Genomic DNA, 18,850 nt, shown 5'->3' on the forward strand with positions numbered 1-18,850 from the left:
CACAAATTCGAGTAACATCGGAAGTTTTTTTTTTTTTAAGTATAAACTCGCATTGCTGTTCGAAGCAATGGCTGTCGAGAAAACTAATAATCATGTGCTACATTTTCTTCGTAGTGCAGAGCTGTTGAAACAGGGCGCTGAAGCCCGTGTTTACAGGGGAGAATTCTTAGGGAAACCGACTGTAGTGAAGGAAAGGTTCCCGAAGTTGTACCGGCATCCGACCCTTGACGAGAAGCTTACTCACCGCAGGACTGTTCAGGAGGTGCGGTCAATACTTCGTTGCAGAAAAGCTGGTAAGTAACTAGCAGGCCTTGGTTTATTTGGCTGTGTGCTTGTTGTTAAAAATCAATGCCCCGTAACGTTAGCCGACCTGTTGTCTAGCTCAGGGTGATGCAAAAAGGAAAAGTGGATATCATTAGCAAAAAGTGTTTCATAGAATGCAAATTGATGGCTAGCTTGGTTGGTTATGGTTAGCACTAGTATCTACTATCTAGCATGACATCTAGCCAGATAACATTAGGTTAGTTAACGATAAAAGTATGATGTCCAGTGGCTAGTAGCGTACTCCTAGCTTTTTTTATGTCAAAGCGCAAAACACATGCCCTACATGTGTTCCTAACAAGCCAGCTGTTCAATTAACAATAACATTACCCAAGAACGAATAACGAGTATCTGAAAACGAAATTAATTGCAGCCAACAGCTAGCCTGCTGCCTGGAAATGTCAAATCCATGTAAATATCCGATAATAATTTTTTTTTTTTTAAAACAACAAAACCTAAGTATCAGCATTAGAAGCAATAGACTTCTAGCTTAAAGTATCTTTCAGATTTCGTGTTTTATCAAGACGAATTACACTTGAGAGATGAATTTCATAACCAGTGGCTAAACCATTGTAAACTGGGTTCTCATTTTGTGTTTCTTTTTGTTGCTAATCATCTGTATTTACTTTGCAATAACAATCTTCTGCATGAAAACCTCGTTTAATTTTGTTTCACAGATAAATGTGATCTATAGTGTGGATTTATATAAATAATCTTTATCTGAAAAAATGAATGACACTTTCATTGTTTAATATAATGTATCAGAGGTAAATGGCAACCATTAACCATATATATAATATTTCTCTATTGCTTTAAAATCCCCATAATGTTCTGAGTACATATGACCCAGTTTCACAGGTGCTAATAAGTAAATTAAACCTGAAGGTTAGGTTAGTTAGCAATGTAGTTACACAAATCAAGTCATGAAAGGGGCTAGTCTTAGGTGGCTGTGTTTCATTTTTGATATTATGCTTTGCATGGCTGTCTGTGATATAGTTAACATTAGATGCAGCCTGTGAAGACTTGCCCCTATGTAAGCCTATAGCATTTTACACAGCATTTCATAAACATAATGTGTTCGACCAACATTGTGCGTTTTGTTTCCAGGTATCTCCGTTCCTGTTGTTTATTTTGTCGATTACACGTCCCATTGCATCTTCCTGGAGGACATTGTGGGATCGGTCACTGTGAGGGACTACATTAACTCTGCCCACACCTCGGAGGCGAAGAACCTTGAAGTCGTCGCTCGGAAGATCGGCGAGATCCTGGCGAAGATGCACGACGAGGACCTGGTTCACGGGGACCTGACGACCTCGAACATGCTGATGAAGCGCGGACCCGGGTGCGGGGAGGCGGACCTGCTTTTGATCGACTTCGGCCTGAGTTACATCTCCGCCCTGCCCGAGGACAAGGGGGTGGATCTCTACGTCCTGGAGAAGGCCTTCTTGAGCACCCACCCCAACACCGAGGCCCTGTTTGAAACGTTACTCAAGAGCTACAGCGCCTCTTCCAAAAAATCCCAGACTGTCATCAAGAAACTGGACGAAGTGAGAATGAGGGGAAGAAAGAGATCTATGGTTGGCTAGGGATTTGAAAGTCCCTATTACAGATCCATGCAAACAGTGTTTGTTAGAGCAGTTACTTTGCAACTGCGTTGTATGCTTTTTTGTTCTATGGCAGTCCTTGTATTTGCTTCACAGTTCTTGTATTTGCTTGTATTCACAAGGGGTCAGGCAGTCCGCGCGGGACACTGCAGACTGTGTTTAGCAAAACAGCGATGGCTACTCAAATGCATAGGGTGAGAACCCCGTTACCACTTTTAAAACATGCAGTCAGTGGCATTTCCAAAATTTCTTGATCTCCAATAAAACCACCCTGTGGCTCAAAACCTCATCTCTGTTAAGTGGTTCATGTTTGATACCTTTATCCAGCCGTCAGTACAGGCTTCAATGCATTGGCTATTTAGCACACTAGTACATGGCATTTCTAAAATGGGATTGTACTGTGGATCTGTATCAGACAGGTACTTCCAAAAGCATTTGTTTTTCACATGGGTGATATGGGTGTTTGATAACTTTTTCATTAAATGAAATTATTTAAAAAGGGTGTTTTGTGTTTACTCAGGTTCTCTTTGTCTAATATTACATGTCTACAGATCTGAAACCATTCAGTGTAACAAATATGCAGAAATATAGGAAATCAGGAAGGGGCAAATAGTTTTTCATGACAATGTAGAATTAAGACTTCTGATTGGTCAGGTTACAAATGAAAATATTGAACAAGGTTTGTTCCTTGGCCATATGTTTGCATTTAGAATGCTTGCCTTTATTAAACCCTCCTTTTTTTCTCTAGTCAGCTGGACCGTAGATCACGCCTCCTTGTGTATCACATGACCTGGGATATTCTTCCTGTCAATGGGGTGCGTCTGGAGGTGTGCTGTCATTTAAGCTTTCTTTTTAAAAAAACACTAGTGAGGAGAAGCAAAAAACAAATTATGTAGAAATGGATGGGACACTAAAAGCAATGCAAGTGATTGCTATTGTCCTGCAGTGTTCGACATGTAGAGGTAAGAAGAGTTTTGGTTTATTTTCACTTGTTACTGAATAGACGTGTTGCACTTGCAATATGCTGCTGTAAGTACAAAGGTCAGTTTCACTTGCAGAAACCTATTCATTTTGTTTTTTGAAGATAAGGCTTTCGCGTTGTGCTTATTTTATTTTTCAGTGATTTCCGTATGCAAATTTGTTGAAGAAATAAAGACAAGGAGATTCTACAGTGTTAGTATTGCCTTGAAGCCGAAGTGTGCATTCAAATACATTTGTCCTTATGTAATGTATGGAGCATTTGTACATAACAGGGAAAGAGCTTTAATTCCAACACAGATGAGCCGAATGGATGTGAACACGCTGAAATTGAAACCGGCAGTCTCAACCTCACTATTCATGGTTTTATTTAAAATCTAATGTGCTGTACAGTGCCAAAACAACACCAATTGGGTCACTGTCCGAATAACTTTTCTTTTAACTTATATAATATATATATATATACAATATAATTATTTTTTATATTATATTTTTAATAACTAGGGTAAGATCCCTGGAGGGACATGGTAATATGCTTCTATTCACAGACTTATAGCGATACATTTTGTCAAAAGTGCAGTACATATTTGGTGACGTTATGCCTGTAAACATGATTATGGCTTCTTGAAAAATGTGTTAGACTTTGGCTCATTAGGTTACTACGCCAGTTTCACAGAACTAATTTGTCATGTGTTCTAATGTAACCCGTTTGCATTTTCTTTCTGCTCTTTCTCATTGATTCTCGGAGTGAAAAATGAAACCCGTTGGTTTGTGCGTAATTGTATGCATATGTTTCAGGTTCATTGGGCGACTCGCACTCAGCGCATTGCTTAACTGGCGATAGTGTAGTGTTGAACTGTCTATCTACGGCCGCAGGAAAGAGACAGGAAAAAATTGATGTTGAGTGGAAGAGGTTGGACCCGTCGGGTCATGAGGTGACCGTGTTTAACTCCATTGAGCCCGAGAAGAATCGGATCGGAGCCACTGTGGACGGGCTGGAGCACGGCGATCCATCTTTGCGCTTAGCCAATGTGACCTTGGCCGATGAAGGGATCTACCTCTGCTCGTTCTTTTTAACACCCACAGAGTATAAAGGAAAAGCCCGGCTGGATGTATCAGGTATTCTCGTGGAGTCGCTTGGTTTTGCACATTTGTGAAATACAGTTCCCTCCATAATGTTTGGGACAAAGACATATTTTGGCTTTGTACTCTACAATTTTATATGTGTAATCAAAAAATTCACATGTGGTTAACATGCAGATTCTCCGATTTATTAAAGGGCATTGTTATACATTTTGGTTTCACAACGTAGAAATAACAGCATAATGTTTGGAACAAATGGCTTCACAGGTGTTTCTGATTCATAAGGTGTGTTCAATTTCTTCCTTAGTGCAGGCATAAGAGAGCTTTCAATATTTATTCATGATTCTTGACTTTTGATTGCCTTCGGAGTCTGTTACTGGCATTTCGTCAACAATGGAGACTAGGATGGTGGCAATGAAAGTCGAGGAAGCCATTATGAGGGTGAGAAATAAGAACAGTCTGATACATAGGCCTTTAGGCTTACCAAAATAAACTATATGGCACACCATTAAGAAGAAAGAGAGCACTGGTGAACTCAGTAATCACAAAGAATTCTCACCATAATAAAGAAAAAACCCCAAAGTGCTAAGTACCTAAAATAGCCTGCCAAGTTTGGGGAAAAGGTCTTATGGACAGATGAATCCAAGATCCACTTTTATCAGAGTGATGACAAGAGCAAAGTGCAGAGGCCAAAAGGAATTGCCCAAGATCCAAAGCTTACCTCAATTGTGAGACATGATGGTGGGGGTGTTATGGTTTGAACATGTATAGCTGCCACAGGAACTGGCTGACTCATCTTTATTGATTATGTAACTGCTAATTTTTGCTGCAGAATTAATTCTAAAATGTACAGAATGATCTGTTGAAATTCAAGCAAATCCCTCCAAACACATTTGATGGCACTTCATCCTACAACAAGACAATGATCCCAAACATACTGCTAAAGAAACAAAGGAGTTTTTCAAAGTCGGGAATGTGAAAATTCTTGACTGGCTAAGTCTGTCACTATGAATCCAACTGAACATGAATTTCATATTGCCCCTGAAACAAACAGGAGCTGAAGATGGCTGCAACACAGGCCTGGCAGAGCATCACCATAGATGATATTGAACACCTGGTGATCTCTTCAAGCAGCCACTGCATGCAAAGAATATGAGACAAAGTATGAAACATGACTCATTTTTATAACATTCATATGTCCCAAACATTATGGTGCCCCCTGAAATGGTGATGGTGGGGTTATGTTTTTTAAGAAATGTAATTTATATATGGTGAAACCAAAGTACATAAAAAATACCCTAAAATAAAACCTGATAATGTGTACTTTAGCCACATAGTTTGATTACAAATATAAAATTGTGGAGTACAGAGCCTAATTAAAAAATGGCTTTGTCCCAAACCGTATGGAAGGTACTGTAGATGAGATTTCACTTACATTGGCCTTGAAAATAGATTCATCCTGGAAAGTTGTGGAATATGGTTAAATATCCCACTGACACTATTCTTTAAACGTCTGGGAAAACTGCCAAAATTATAATGAACTGTTTTGAGCCAGCAGAAACCATAAATATTTATTGCTAAGTTATAAGCAAGTCTTGCTGTATCAGTGTGGTTAGAATGCAAACTTATTTGAACGCTAATTTGTTCATTAATTTCAGTTTCAAACGTTACGTCATCAATCAAAGTTTGTGCCTTTGTGAACACAAAATGTTCTTTGAAAGTAATAGAAGGGATCTATTTATTATTATTATTAATAATAATAGATAAAGAAGATGAAAAAAGAATAACTATGAATTAGGAGATACAATAGCCTACCACTAATACATTGCCAAAGAAGGAATATTAGGTGAATAGGTGAATATTGAACAAAGGAATATTACAGCATAATTGTGCATAGTTGCTCATTAAATTGATTGTATTTTGAACGTTTTTATTTATTTGAGATGGCAAGATTACATGTCACTTTTGCACTGAAAAATTGTAATTTGTTGATTATGAACAAATGTGCATGCATTTCTGGTTTTCCAACAGTGAGGCCGACCGTGGAACTTCCTGCCGAGCTCACTGTGACGGAGGGCGAAGAGAAGACTGTAGTCTGTAAGATTAACGGGTTCTACCCGCGCCAGATCTCCGTTTTATGGCTAACCAGCGGCAGCTCGAGCCGCGAGACGGCTCACATCTCCCGCGGTGTCTGCACGGCCGAAACGGAGAACAATGGCGATCGCACCTTCAGCGTATCCAGCCGCATCACCGTGACGGCCAACGCAACGGCGAATAATGGCGCAGAGTACGTCTGCATGGTTAAGCACAGGGCGTATGCTGAGCCTCACAACAGAAGCGTCATACTGAGGGTTCAAGGTGAGGGATTCACTGAGGCAAACTCATCATCAATCTATTTTAGCCTACGCAGAAGTCACGTAAAAAATGACTCAGCTACATTTGCATGACATTACAATCACTTACCAGGTGCTGTTATCCAGAGTGATGTACAGTAGTTGAATACACAATGTGGTATCACCAAGAAGAAACAGTCGCCCAAATCAATAAGTATAATGTAAACTTAACAAACAACTATTTGTAGTGTAATGAAAGAAAGTATGATTAGACAAATATGTTTACACAGCTATACCTATACCATAAGTCCATTATCCAAAAGGAAATCCACTGAAAGGCTATGTATCACAGATACTGCCAGACAAATCATATGTATGGATTTGCTTCCCAAATTGTTTCACAACTGACTGTGCAAACCTTTGTCATTTTTTGTCCAGGTCGATATGACGTCACACGACTGATAGCTGGCACCATGGTCACCAGTACACTTCTGGTTCTGCTCGTCGTGGGCTCAATATTTATTTACTGCCGATATTTTCAGAGAGGTAAATTTAATCTGTGTTCCATCAGATTTTCTTGAGGCGACATATCACTGTCCACACATGTTTATTTGTCCATTTTAATTTGGAGGAAAGTATGATATTACTGAAGCTTACTTAGTTGGTGTGGATTTTGCATATAAACTGTAAAAATATACAAAATAAATATACAATTTATGTAGGAATACAAATAAAGTGCTAGCTAGCTGCAAAAGAAGAACTATTTTTTGTATTTGTATAAACATGTTTATACATGTGCGCAGTGTCGCCATATGGGGTTGGGGGGGGGGGGGGTTATGACAATTCCAAAAAATAAATAAATAGTGCTGTGGTTGTTCAGGGGTGGGTTGGCCTGGGGTGGTGGTGCCCAATGTGAGATTTTTTCATGGGCCCCAAAATCTCACCACTCTGATGGTGCTCATGCTTGTGTGAAGTTGGGTCCAGCTACCATTCCAGATATGGTCACAGATTTTATAACGTCTCTTTTCTCAATTTACAGCTATCATGATCACCCCACTGTTTCTGAACACAACAAAAAATTATGATGAACTGTCAGTTATTTTTCACATTCAGTGTCCTAGTGGAAATGATGATGCTCATCCATATCTATAAAACAAAATGATAATGAAAATGACTGGTCTGGTAATGGAAGATCGTTGTTTTCTCCTCTATTTCCTCTCTTCAGTTCCTCCAAGTGTGTCGGAAATCATCAAGCCCTCTTTAATATTTGCTAGAGTGCCAACGGAGTTGAAGTGCAATATCACCAGTGACAGGCCAAGAGACATCAAAGTTAGTTGGCTGAAGCTGAGTCCAGGGTTGGACAGTGACACTGCAGTGACCCGGAAAAGCTTCTCAGAGGCTTCCCCTTTGAATGGGTGGTTAGACCTGAGTGACAAAGCTGTCTTAGACAGTGGCAACATGCATCTCACTTCCACGCTACGCATCCAGCTGACCACCTACGAGGATAATACTAAATATCAATGCCTTGTCCGTTACGGTGACAAATCGATCACGAGAGAGACCACCGTGAATGTTAAAGGTTAGCGCAAAACTTTTTTCTGAAGTACACAACCTGAAACAGTTAATGGTCTGCATTAAGAATGGGAGAGTTATTTCTCTTCACTAATAGTTTGAGGTTTGGTGTCTGCTGAACTTGCCTGTTAGTGAAGGTGAAAACATTCCATTGTTCAATCAAAACGGACTAATGATGTTCACTGCAGGCCAGTGACTGAGGTGATAAACCTGTAGATGTTTTCTTTTTCTTTTTTAATGTAGCTGCTGCCGTCATTTATGTTGCTTCTTTTGGAACTCTTTTAGCACAACCATCCGTTCTTCAAATCTCAAGCCTGCCTCATATTCCCGAAGTGGGGAAGTTGCTGGTTTTGTGTTGCCGCGTTGAGAAGTTCTACCCAAAGGACGTTCACCTGGAGTGGTCAAGGCAAGGAGAGCCAGTGGGGAACGTCACTCAGTTCGGACCCTTCCCCGACACAGACAACAAACACAGCGTCTGGGGAAAGACCGAGCTGATGGTGGCCCAAGAAGACCACAATACCATGTTCACCTGCCGCGTGTATCACGACAGCTTCCACGAGCCCGGCTATGAGGATGTCACCTATCAGGTCAACATAGATGGTGAGGGGAGGAAATCTGTTCCATCTACCATTCATTTTTGTTTTAGGTACTTTTGTCATACACTTATAACTAACACCTCTGATATTTCAGTTTATTTTGGACTATGTAATCCATTTTAGTCCCAATGGTTTAGTCTTAAAGGGATATTGGAAAGTGTTCTAGTTGGACAGCCCACAGCCACACATTTGTTGGAGTCTAACAAACCTTAGACCTTCTGCCACACCTATTTATGGACGCGGTCAGACCGACCTTCTGGCAATTGTGGTAGATGCCAAATGGGCCAGTCCACTTTTGAGCCGCCGGACAGCTTTTGGGCTGTAATCGCAAAACGCCACCTCCCCCCCCTCCGTGATCGCAATCCCGCCACCAAGTCTGCGATTGAAAACTCCAACCCCATCACATGGTTGTCTGGATTTTATTCCCTTCTCATCTGGTCATAAACCGGTCACGGCGGGCCGGTCAAGGAAAAATCTGCCGCAACTGAATTTTGCCCCCAGTCTGGCCCTGCTCATGGGGTTATTTTGCTGTGCGCTTATGTGGTTAAAATGCCAGAATCAAATCAGACAGCTCTCCCTTTGGTCAGCCCTTGCGCTAACATTTGTTGACTTTTCACATAGTCAAAGTTCAGGCCAGGGACTCCGACCAGAAAACTAGCACATAAATTCCCAGACAAAGACCTGCCTGGCTTCGTGCAGGAGTTCTGTTTATACTCTCAGGCCTGTTTTCTTTTGTCTGTGTCAGGCGTTCCTCCAAGCGTGATGTTCATCAACTGCGACCCGCCTCAGCCAAAGGCGGGTGAGAAATGCACACTCAGCCTTTACCTTGGCGACTTCTGCCCCGAGCACGTCTCCGTCACCTGGTACAGGAACGGCCGGCCGGTGCACACCGGAGTCTTCCTCTCCCCCCCTGCGCTCGACGTCAGCGGCCTGTACTGCCTGTGGAGCTTCCTCCAGCCCACGCCCGCGGGGGAAGACCACGGCTCGGTCTTCCGGTGCCTGGTGGAGCACAGCGCTCAAACCGAACCGGAGGAGAGAGAGTACACGCTCAGCCTGTGCTCCTGAGATTTCCCCTCGATCAAAGACCGCACCAGGGGCTCCTGCTGTCACCCTCCTGCTGCGTGAGACCCCCCAACTCCATTTGACTGGTCCCACCATAGTGCCCGTGACAGAAGGTTAGAGAAAAGTGTAAACATTTACAGACTCTTAAAAACTCTTTCTTTCCATTGACATAGGATTTTGTAACAGTAGGGATGCTTCTCACAGCGTGGAAAATAATCTCAGCCTCCCAGTTCCTGTACCATATGAACACCAGATCCTTTAGTCCTTTCAAGACTACATTATAAATTACTTCCCTGAGGATTTTCACTGAAAATTCTGGTACATACCTTGTCAGTAGTTTGATGATGATAATAATAATAATAATAATAATAATGTGTGGTGGCTAATTGATTGGAGTTTTGCATTGCTTTTGAACCACACATCAAACCATGGTGTTCATATTGTTTCACAATTGTGGTTCAAAAGTTTCATTGGCAAATGCTTCCAAAGTCATTTCATTGCATCTCCGTAAAAGTTTTGGTTTTGTGTATATCCTGTACAACACATGTGAGGTGTATATATATGAGGTATATAACCATACTATTTTATGCATGTCGAGTATTTAGTATATACATTTTATATTTTTTGTAAAAGGGTACTTTCTTAATAAGATGTTGTGTGAGCAATTTCAGGTTTGTGTGTGTGTGTGAACGTTTTTTCAGTTTATGTGTGTACACACTGTTTTAGTGTTGTACTTCTGCATCTGAGTTTTGAATTACAGCCCAGATGGCACTGAGAAAAAACCATAAATAGCACTGCTGTTTCGCTGAATAATTTATCGCTGGAATGCGTCACTAATTAACATGTTCAGACATTTCATTGACAAGGTTTTCACCCAAACTCAAAAATAACTGAGTATACCTGCTATTTAAAATCTTGGAAAGGCAGCTGAAAGGAAATTTTCATTACTGAAATTAAGCACTTTCCAGACACTAAAAAGAGCGCTCTATCAGACTTGTAAATTCTGAATTAATAATACTAAACATATGGACAATATGTACATCTATTGTGTGGAGGAAAACCTCCTCTTAGGTTCGGAAGGTGAGTCGGCGATGTAAGAAAAAAGACTAGAAACTATGATTTCTTCTAATACTCTTTTATTTGTTTTACGTCCTTTTTTATACAATCAGATCTCCTTCTACCATGATGTATCTTCCCTCTGAAACAACCAATCCCAGCCTAGGTCACACTTATGTTTCACCAGCTAGTTTAACAATAACTATTATATAATTTTCAATTTCAATAAATGACAGATATTTCACCACACACTTACAGAGGTATGTATATGCATGACTTGAATAACAAGTATTTGTTCTCATGAATAACAATTGTTTAATCTTCCGGTTCCAAAGTGCATGCACTTTAAATGCATTCAATACATGCTGTAATCCAAATTAAATATTTAACTCATATACAAACACACCAGGCTGTTCTAACAGAATATGTGTATATTATTACTGTTGCTGTTATTAATTTGATTTTCATTTATTCATTTTAATAGAATATAATCTATACAATAACTAGATATAGCAAAACAGTTCTTTCTAAGTCAGTGTGTCCTTTCTCTTCTCTTGCAACTCAAAGGTCTTCTGCAGAAGACTGTTTCCCAACATAAGTTACTTACAAAATTCCAATAATAAATGTTTGCAATTTTCCTCCTACAGTTGGGGTCCAAAGATTCTGTAGATCATATGCATCAGTCTTTCCTTAGTTACAACGTCTTAGACATAACACAGAACACCTGCTGTTCTTAATCGACCTTCACATAATCACATACATTTAACTATATTCTTGATCAATACAATCTTTAATAAGAAGAACTTTTAAAAACATTAAAAGCCTATAGGAGAAGCATACTTCCACAATTGCCAAACCAGAGGGAGAAAATTACATCGGTTTTCTAATTAAAATTGAATTATGAGCAAGGTATTCTGTGCAGTCGAAGTTCATTATCATGCTGAAATATTTCATATGAGACCCAGTACTTGGCATGAGGTGCACAGCCCATATTTCATTACGATGATTTCTTTCAGCTCAGTGGATATTAACAGAATAAAAATGAGCTATATTAATATTTTCACTATGTTCATCCAACTCATGCAGAGCGAATTGTTCTGGATTGCTCTTACACAGGAAATGGCTGGATATTATTGCCATTTGGTCAGTTTTTTTGTTTTTTATTTTATTTGTTTTATTATTTTTTTGTTTGTTGTATATAGCCCAAAGCAAACATACATACTTGCTAAGCAGAGTGCAATCTGCTTGTTAGAATAGCATCTCTCATCAACAAATTTATTCTTACATGCTGAATATTAGTAAATGTGGAGCGGCAGAAACTGACAGCCATTTTTAATTAACAAAATATCAGCAGAGCTGTTATTGTTTGTGCCACTTTTAATGATAAATTATAGTTGGTTAGTACTGTGCAGTGGAACATTAATTGTATATCAACAATTTGGCATAAGAAATTCTAGCATCTTAAGTTGTTTGTTTTGTACTGAAATCTTAATGTGCATTTAATATTCTGGGAAGGTTTACATTTTGCTAAACTTATAACTAACAAGTCGCCATTACTACAGTATATTTGAGCGTACTTAAAAAAATCAGAAATGTCATTTTCTGAAAATGTAGCATTTATATCTGGTGACATTTGCTTTGCTAAGTTGTGAAATATCTGTGACATTTTAACTGTCTTTAAAATAAAATTTCACAAATATTTTCAGTGAAAATGCTAGCTGTAGCCTGTAATCCACAAAGACCTTAGAATTAGAAGGTACCAAGTGATCATTTAAAAAAAATCTAAAATAGGAATGCTCTCTTGTCCATTACACAGTGCATTTACATATATTAGGTTATGTCTAGAATTTATTTAAGGCATTTAAAAAGTACTACTACTAACATTTTGATTGGAAAGTTTTATCACATTACACAGCGGTGATACGTGAAACCCTTAAAGCTTGACATTTCAAAACTGTTTTAGCAGCTGTAACCCCATATCCAATGAAAGTCTGAAAACAATCCATACATAATCCATAACCGTCAAAATATTTAGGAGTGCAGTGTCCCTGTGTGCAAGGTACGGTCTATTGTGAGCTTCAAGTCCATTGTGTGCTTCCCTCATATCCACTCCCTTCAGATGCTTACAAGTCCCTCCCTCGGGTCAAATTGGCCATAACGGATAGAGCGCGAGGCGTACTGTTAATCATTTTAAACTGGGAGCCGCGCGCATGAAGGAACAGTACCCTATTTTTTTTGACGTGCGATGTGCGTGCTCTTCAAGGACCCTGGTAAAGGATTATTAGAATACGCACACGGCACACATGTTGAACCATAGTAATCTTACTACTGCAGTCTTGTTTTTTTCTTTTCTTTTTGCTTTTTGCATGCATCAAAAGCGGATAAAGATTCACATAAAAGCAGGACAATCATAATCTAAAGTTTAATATATATAAATGCATATGTCCTGCATATGTAACGACACCAGCTTAGCCTACGTCGTATTTATTTTTCAATGTAATTTATGTGTTATGTATTCTATAAAAGTAAACACTTTTGTCTGAGATGAATGAATCTCTCTCTCTCTCTCTCTCTCTCTCTCTCTCTCTCTCTCTCTCTCTCTCTCTCTCTCTCACCCTACAGATTTTTGTCGGTTCGTTTGCAAGTTGAGTATTTTAGGCTATAACTGTTACATAAATATATACATCACTCTCACAATGGAGAACACTTCTGCAGCTGCCATGGAATTCAATGCCACTGTAAGGGAAGGCGAAGTCCAATCCAAGATGCCCTTGAACTCTCTGGAGGTACAGGCTGTTACTATTCTGCTTGCGCTGATCATATGTGGAGTCGGCATCGCGGGTAACGTCATGGTAGTACTAGTCGTGCTCCGGACAAAACATATGGTGACCCCAACGAATTGTTACCTGGTGAGTCTGGCTGTTGCGGACTTCATCGTTCTCTTGGCCGCGGGTCTACCCAACATCTCTGAAGTTGTCGCCTCCTGGGTGTATGGTTACGCAGGATGCCTCTGCATCACTTACCTGCAATATCTGGGCATCAACGTTTCCTCTTGCTCAATCACTGCGTTTACCGTCGAACGTTATATTGCCATTTGTCACTCAATGAAAGCGCAATTTATCTGTACCGTGTCCCGCGCGAAGAAGATCATCGCGTGCGTGTGGATTTTTACTTCTCTGTATTGCGTTATGTGGTTCTTTTTGGTGAATACCAGTGAGACGGTGTATGTCGATGGGGTGGTGGTCAGGTGTGGCTACCGTGTCTCCAGAAACCTCTACATGCCTATATATTTCTTGGACTTTTCCTTGTTTTATATAATACCACTTATGTTGGCCACTGTGTTGTACGGTCTAATTGCCAGGATTTTGTTCATGAACCCTCTGCCCTCCGACCTCAACGACAGAGCTGGTAATTTGTCTGTTCATCGAGGACGGACAAACATAAAAATGGGAGTCAGTCAATCGAATAGAGGGGTAGTCTCATCAAGAAAACAGGTATGTACTCTATTATAAGCTCATTTTTAAACCAATATTTCACAATTTTAGTTATTGTGGGTTACTTTACCTTAAGAATTTTGTTTGTTTTAATCTGACTAGAGTCAATCTGATTTAACAAGGAATTTTTACTGTTGTTAGCACTTCTAAATGTAGAGAATATAAGAATATGAGATGCAGCATAAGGTAGCATATTGGCGTGGGAACATGTAGGCCTATAAACTTACTGAGGCTCGGAGCTGTCTAGCCAGGGCTGAGACACTCTTCTGCCACTGCATGGGAAACATAGTTTGGCTCAGGAAGGCGATGATGATTTCTTATGAAAATAATCCTTATTGTGGACGATTGTGATGGGTGATGATACTAGTTGAGGATAATGATGATGACGATGATGAATTCTGATGACAATAATATTTATTGCGGACGATTGTGATGATGATGTATTTATTGAGGATGATTATGATGATGACATTGAGGTTTTTGATGACTGCTCTTGTATGAGGTAGTTCCTCAGGCGAGAAATTGGCTTCTTGTCCCCCGTTGATTTTCCTCCATGCAGGTCACAAAAATGTTGGCAGTGGTGGTAGTTCTGTTCGCCCTGCTCTGGATGCCTTACCGGACGCTGGTGGTGGTCAACTCCCTCATGGATCCTCCATACCTCAACACCTGGTTCCTGCTCTTCTGCCGCATGTGCATTTACGTCAACAGCGCCATCAACCCCATCATCTACAACCTTATGTCCCAGAAGTTCCGTGCCGCCTTCCGGAAGCTGTGTCACTGCAGGCGGCAGCCGCCGCCGGAGAAGGTGACCAGGTACAACGTTCAGGTGTACTACAGCGCCATGAAGGACTCCCAGGAGAGCGCCAACGATCGTGTCAGCGAGCGGCGGGACGTGAACTTGACGGACGTCAGCACCATGTTTACTATCGCCTGAGGTGTCATTGCCATCTTTTCTCAAAAGTACATGCGTATGAAAATAATGGTATTGTATAAGGTGTTCATAACTTTGGCCTAGGTGTGCTAATGTGTTTGTGGAGTTATTAGTCAGCATTAAAAAAAAATATTTTGCCCATTACATTTTGATCGCAAATGCAAATTACATTTTGAATAATAGGCTATAGAAGTTGTCGCAGTGCCTATGTACATCCTAATGTTGATAAGTGGACTGTTAGCTTTTCTCTGGCCATTCGTGGTGTTTAAATACATTTTTGTTTTACTCCAGACAGTTGAGGTGTGTTTTATTGTAACATTTGCAATTTCTGAACATTCATGAAAACAGGCCTGCTCAGCTAGTTTGAATTTGTCAGCATGAGGAATATTTCAGTGCAGCGCAACATGATTCAATGCGATTGGGGTTGTTGCTCGCTTCTTGTGGGGATTATTTCTGATGTGACTGAGCCCAGCTCCATTGCTGTCTCAACATTATACAGTTATGTGCATTTAGTTTACATTCTTATGCCATTCTTAGGCCACATTTACATGTGTCTTTTGGATATGGATTTATCCATTTCTATTGCATCTGGAGGTAGCCTTGGTCTGAATTTGCTGGTATCTCATCTAAATATAAACGGTCCAGCACACGTATGTTACCAACAAATTTTCTGACAAGTGAAATCCCATGGTAAGTGTGCAGGAATCACGTGCCCCCCTTTTTGGAGGATGTTGCTGTGGAAGGTGTTATGAAATGTGATGTTTTGCTATCATTGTGAGCTCATAGATTTCCAAATAAATAAAAAAATAGTAAAATGTTTAGATAGGAAATCACAATTTCCTATTGTGGTGTTTAAAATTGTCTTTAAAAATCAGGAGCTTGTGTTTAAAAGGTGTTACAGCAATTTTTAAAATTAACCTAAAGCAATGGTTTTCATACTTCAACTAAAATATATAGTCAAACAAAATAGGAGAGTGAGACAGAATACTGAATGTGCCTGGTTAATGTAATTGTTACTGTAATCTGAACTATACCTGTCCATTTTTGTATACTTATATGCATATACTGTATGCATTTGTTTTGTGTATGTGCATTTGCTTGTATAACTGTACATAATTTGGTTGAATAGTTGTGGTTTTGTGCTGCATTACGCAGATAAATATGTTAGAATTGGAAAAGCATATGAGCCATTTTTATTCACTTTAGAGAACATAATGTTCTTAGAGAGCATTACAGAACAAGAGAAGCTGGGGGCAGAAGAATGAAAAACGCTGAATCACATTCCATCAACGCCAGTGTGGGATCAGAGTAATATGTCAAGAGCAGTGAAAATCAAATGTGATCAGAGTGGCTTCCACCTGTTTCCATTCAAAAGTGTGTAAACACCTGCAACTGCTGAGGGCGTCATGGCTACCCTGGTGTATGGTGCCAGTGCCATATAATGGTTAGGGAACTGGAGTTATAACTCAAAGGTTTTGGGTCTGTTTCCCAGCTGGGATGCTGCTGTTGCACTTTACCTGAGTTGCTTCAGGAAATATACTCCTTTCTATGGATTGTATGTAAAAAAAATTAATCTATGTGAACTAGTATGGATGAAGTAGCATTTGAATTGCAAGATCTCACACCACCTGAGATGCTGCTGTTGCACCTTTGAGCAAAGCGTTTAACCTGAATTGTTTCAGTAAAATACCCAGCTGTATAAATGGTCTGTAAATAACACTGTAAACTGTCTGAGTGTTTGCTAACTGCTGAAATGTAATGAAAATTCTCCAATTGTTGGTTTGTAGAAAATAAAAAGGCCCTCAAAATAAGAGCTGAGCATTAGTGAAAGAACAAATTGTTTATAGAAGCACGTTGTTGTAATTGTTTTCATTCTTCTATATTAATTTATACCCTTATTCTAATAGACCACTTAAGCTGTAAATGCAATTTTTGTCACAAATTCCCCAAGTGTAGCAATTCCAATATGAATGATAATTATTAGCTGCCTACTGCCTGTCAAGGGATTGTATTAATTATGTGTCCTGTCCTGCTTATACCTGTGCACAGCAACAATGTGAATAGCCAGAGACATGGGGGTGGATCTGTATAAAACTGATATGTCACTCTCCTGAGTCTGATGGTTTTTTTGTGAAAAAAGCTTTTGCAAGAGCTGATTTACCCAACAATCAACTATTGTTGTACTCTTACTGAAAATTGAGACTTGAATAAGCTATTCAAGGTGTAGACATTTTTGTTGGACCAGGAGGAAAAAACAAAATAATACGTATTTTTCTTATATGACATACATTCCCAAATTTCCTCGTTTCACCTCAGATGACTGTGGCCTGTTATGGTTAAGAATCACCAAACTTGGTAGGCCTGTTTGGAGTTCTGAACTCTTCAATCCTTTAAACTATGGCACAGATTGAACACCTGGTGGTGCTGCAGTGCACATGACAAAATTGTTACATTTACAAGCCCAGCCCCCATGCCCCATTTGTCCTAGGGTCACCAAAGTTTGTGCACAGGTCCCTCTCCTCACAAGGAAAAATTTGCCTTGAACACTTAAAATGTTTCTCCTACAAAAACTGAGGAATTTCTGCAAAATTTTGTATTTTGCCTTTGTTCACATATTTTGTAGAAGTATCACCACAGAGGTATGATTTATCGAGTTATCACTTTTCTTCTAATGGTCAAACCTTGGCCGAATGGCAATCCAATTAATTTATAGTGGGTGTGGCTTATCAAGCAAATGCTATTAATTCCAAAACCATTTGACATAAAGTTATGAAACATAGTATGTACATTGACAGTAGATCAAGAAAAAGCCATAAAATCTTAGCCCAGTTCAATCACTATAGAGGCTGCTATAGAGGTCCAAATACAAAAAAAAAAAGAATAAGTAACCAGAAATCACTGCTCCATTGCAGAGATTTCAGACTTGCCACAGTTACAAAAGGAACATTGATATGTGCATTTTGCATTAGATTTACTCATCTATCACTTTTCTGAGTTCTTAACTGGTTGCCTGATTCTTATTAAGCTTGGGGTCAGATTTACTAAGCCTTTTGTGACTATTTCTGAAATAGATATGATGGATTCTTCCCCATAAATTGGGTGTTTTATGTGTCAAAGAGGTGCACAGGGCACAGGGTATTTTTGTGCATCATGGGTAAGTCAACAAATTCAAAGGCCAACATATGACAATGAGAGGAGCCCTCTAAAAGCGGTATAATGTTTAAAAAGCAAAATCCATACTTTGCCAAAAGCATTGCCGCAAATTTGAGATCTTACCTGCTAACTCTGTGAGTTTTGAAAAGTTCTAAGAATAGCTTTGTGGCGTCAGATTTGAAGAAAGGTAACGCTAATTGGAGATGACTAACAAGAGATTGCTTTAATCAAATGCCAGTACTAAGGGTCATTTAAGTGTGCAACTTTGCTTAAATGGCAGTGAATGCATAATTTCTGATGAAACTGAAGAACAGAGAAAGATATTTTAAAGGTGCAGGCAAATGGTTCAATTGAAACCTCTAACATTTAGAAAATAAATGAACTTGGCATTTACTGCAGACATTTCTTAAAGGTAAAAAAAAAAGCCTAGGTCGGTGAATTTCGGTGACTTTGACTGACTGCAGTATTAGCATGGTGTATAACTACTGGCTCCAACCAAATTATGCACCTGCCTGTCATTTGTCATGACAAAAGGTCATTGTTCTTGCATTATTATTCAAATTTTGAATAGAATATTGTGTTCATACTGGGAGTAATAGACTGGGGACTGCTAATTAATTGCACATTATGCACCATTGTGACATGTAATGTGAAATATTTAGCATAA

The 18,850-nt window shown here is 39.5% G+C and overlaps 2 protein-coding genes and 1 gene segment (V, D, J or C); all 3 read left to right on the forward strand.

Annotated features, from left to right (window-relative positions):
* The first annotated feature begins 2 nt into the window (after positions 1-2).
* On the forward strand, positions 3-2,214 carry tp53rk (TP53 regulating kinase). The gene is made up of 2 exons (XM_064304895.1): positions 3-293; positions 1,429-2,214. Exons 1-2 carry the CDS (start codon positions 68-70, stop codon positions 1,905-1,907), a joined length of 705 nt encoding a protein of 234 aa, XP_064160965.1. The 5' UTR covers positions 3-67; the 3' UTR covers positions 1,908-2,214.
* Positions 2,215-2,355: 141 nt separating this feature from the next.
* LOC135237598 (Ig mu chain C region-like) lies at positions 2,356-10,219 on the forward strand. The segment is given in 7 exon segments: positions 2,356-2,887; positions 3,702-4,022; positions 6,018-6,344; positions 6,758-6,865; positions 7,545-7,898; positions 8,177-8,491; positions 9,233-10,219. Coding segments are annotated over 7 exon segments (1,809 nt in total).
* Positions 10,220-13,231: 3,012 nt separating this feature from the next.
* LOC135238348 (thyrotropin-releasing hormone receptor-like) lies at positions 13,232-17,100 on the forward strand. The gene is made up of 2 exons (XM_064306134.1): positions 13,232-14,099; positions 14,659-17,100. The coding sequence occupies exons 1-2, from the start codon at positions 13,302-13,304 to the stop codon at positions 15,031-15,033; spliced, it is 1,173 nt and encodes a 390-aa protein (XP_064162204.1). The 5' UTR covers positions 13,232-13,301; the 3' UTR covers positions 15,034-17,100.
* The last annotated feature ends 1,750 nt before the right edge of the window (positions 17,101-18,850 follow it).

This window comes from Anguilla rostrata, chromosome 13, assembly GCF_018555375.3.
Source record: "Anguilla rostrata isolate EN2019 chromosome 13, ASM1855537v3, whole genome shotgun sequence".
NCBI lineage: Eukaryota > Metazoa > Chordata > Actinopteri > Anguilliformes > Anguillidae > Anguilla > Anguilla rostrata.

Coding starts and splice junctions, on each gene's coding strand:
- tp53rk (XM_064304895.1), top strand. CDS start 68: ATGGCTGTCGAGAAAACTAATAATCATGTGCTACATTTTCTTCGTAGT. Junction 294..1,428: donor ACTTCGTTGCAGAAAAGCTG/GTAAGTAACTAG, acceptor TTTTGTTTCCAG/GTATCTCCGTTCCTGTTGTT.
- LOC135238348 (XM_064306134.1), top strand. CDS start 13,302: ATGGAGAACACTTCTGCAGCTGCCATGGAATTCAATGCCACTGTAAGG. Junction 14,100..14,658: donor TAGTCTCATCAAGAAAACAG/GTATGTACTCTA, acceptor TCCTCCATGCAG/GTCACAAAAATGTTGGCAGT.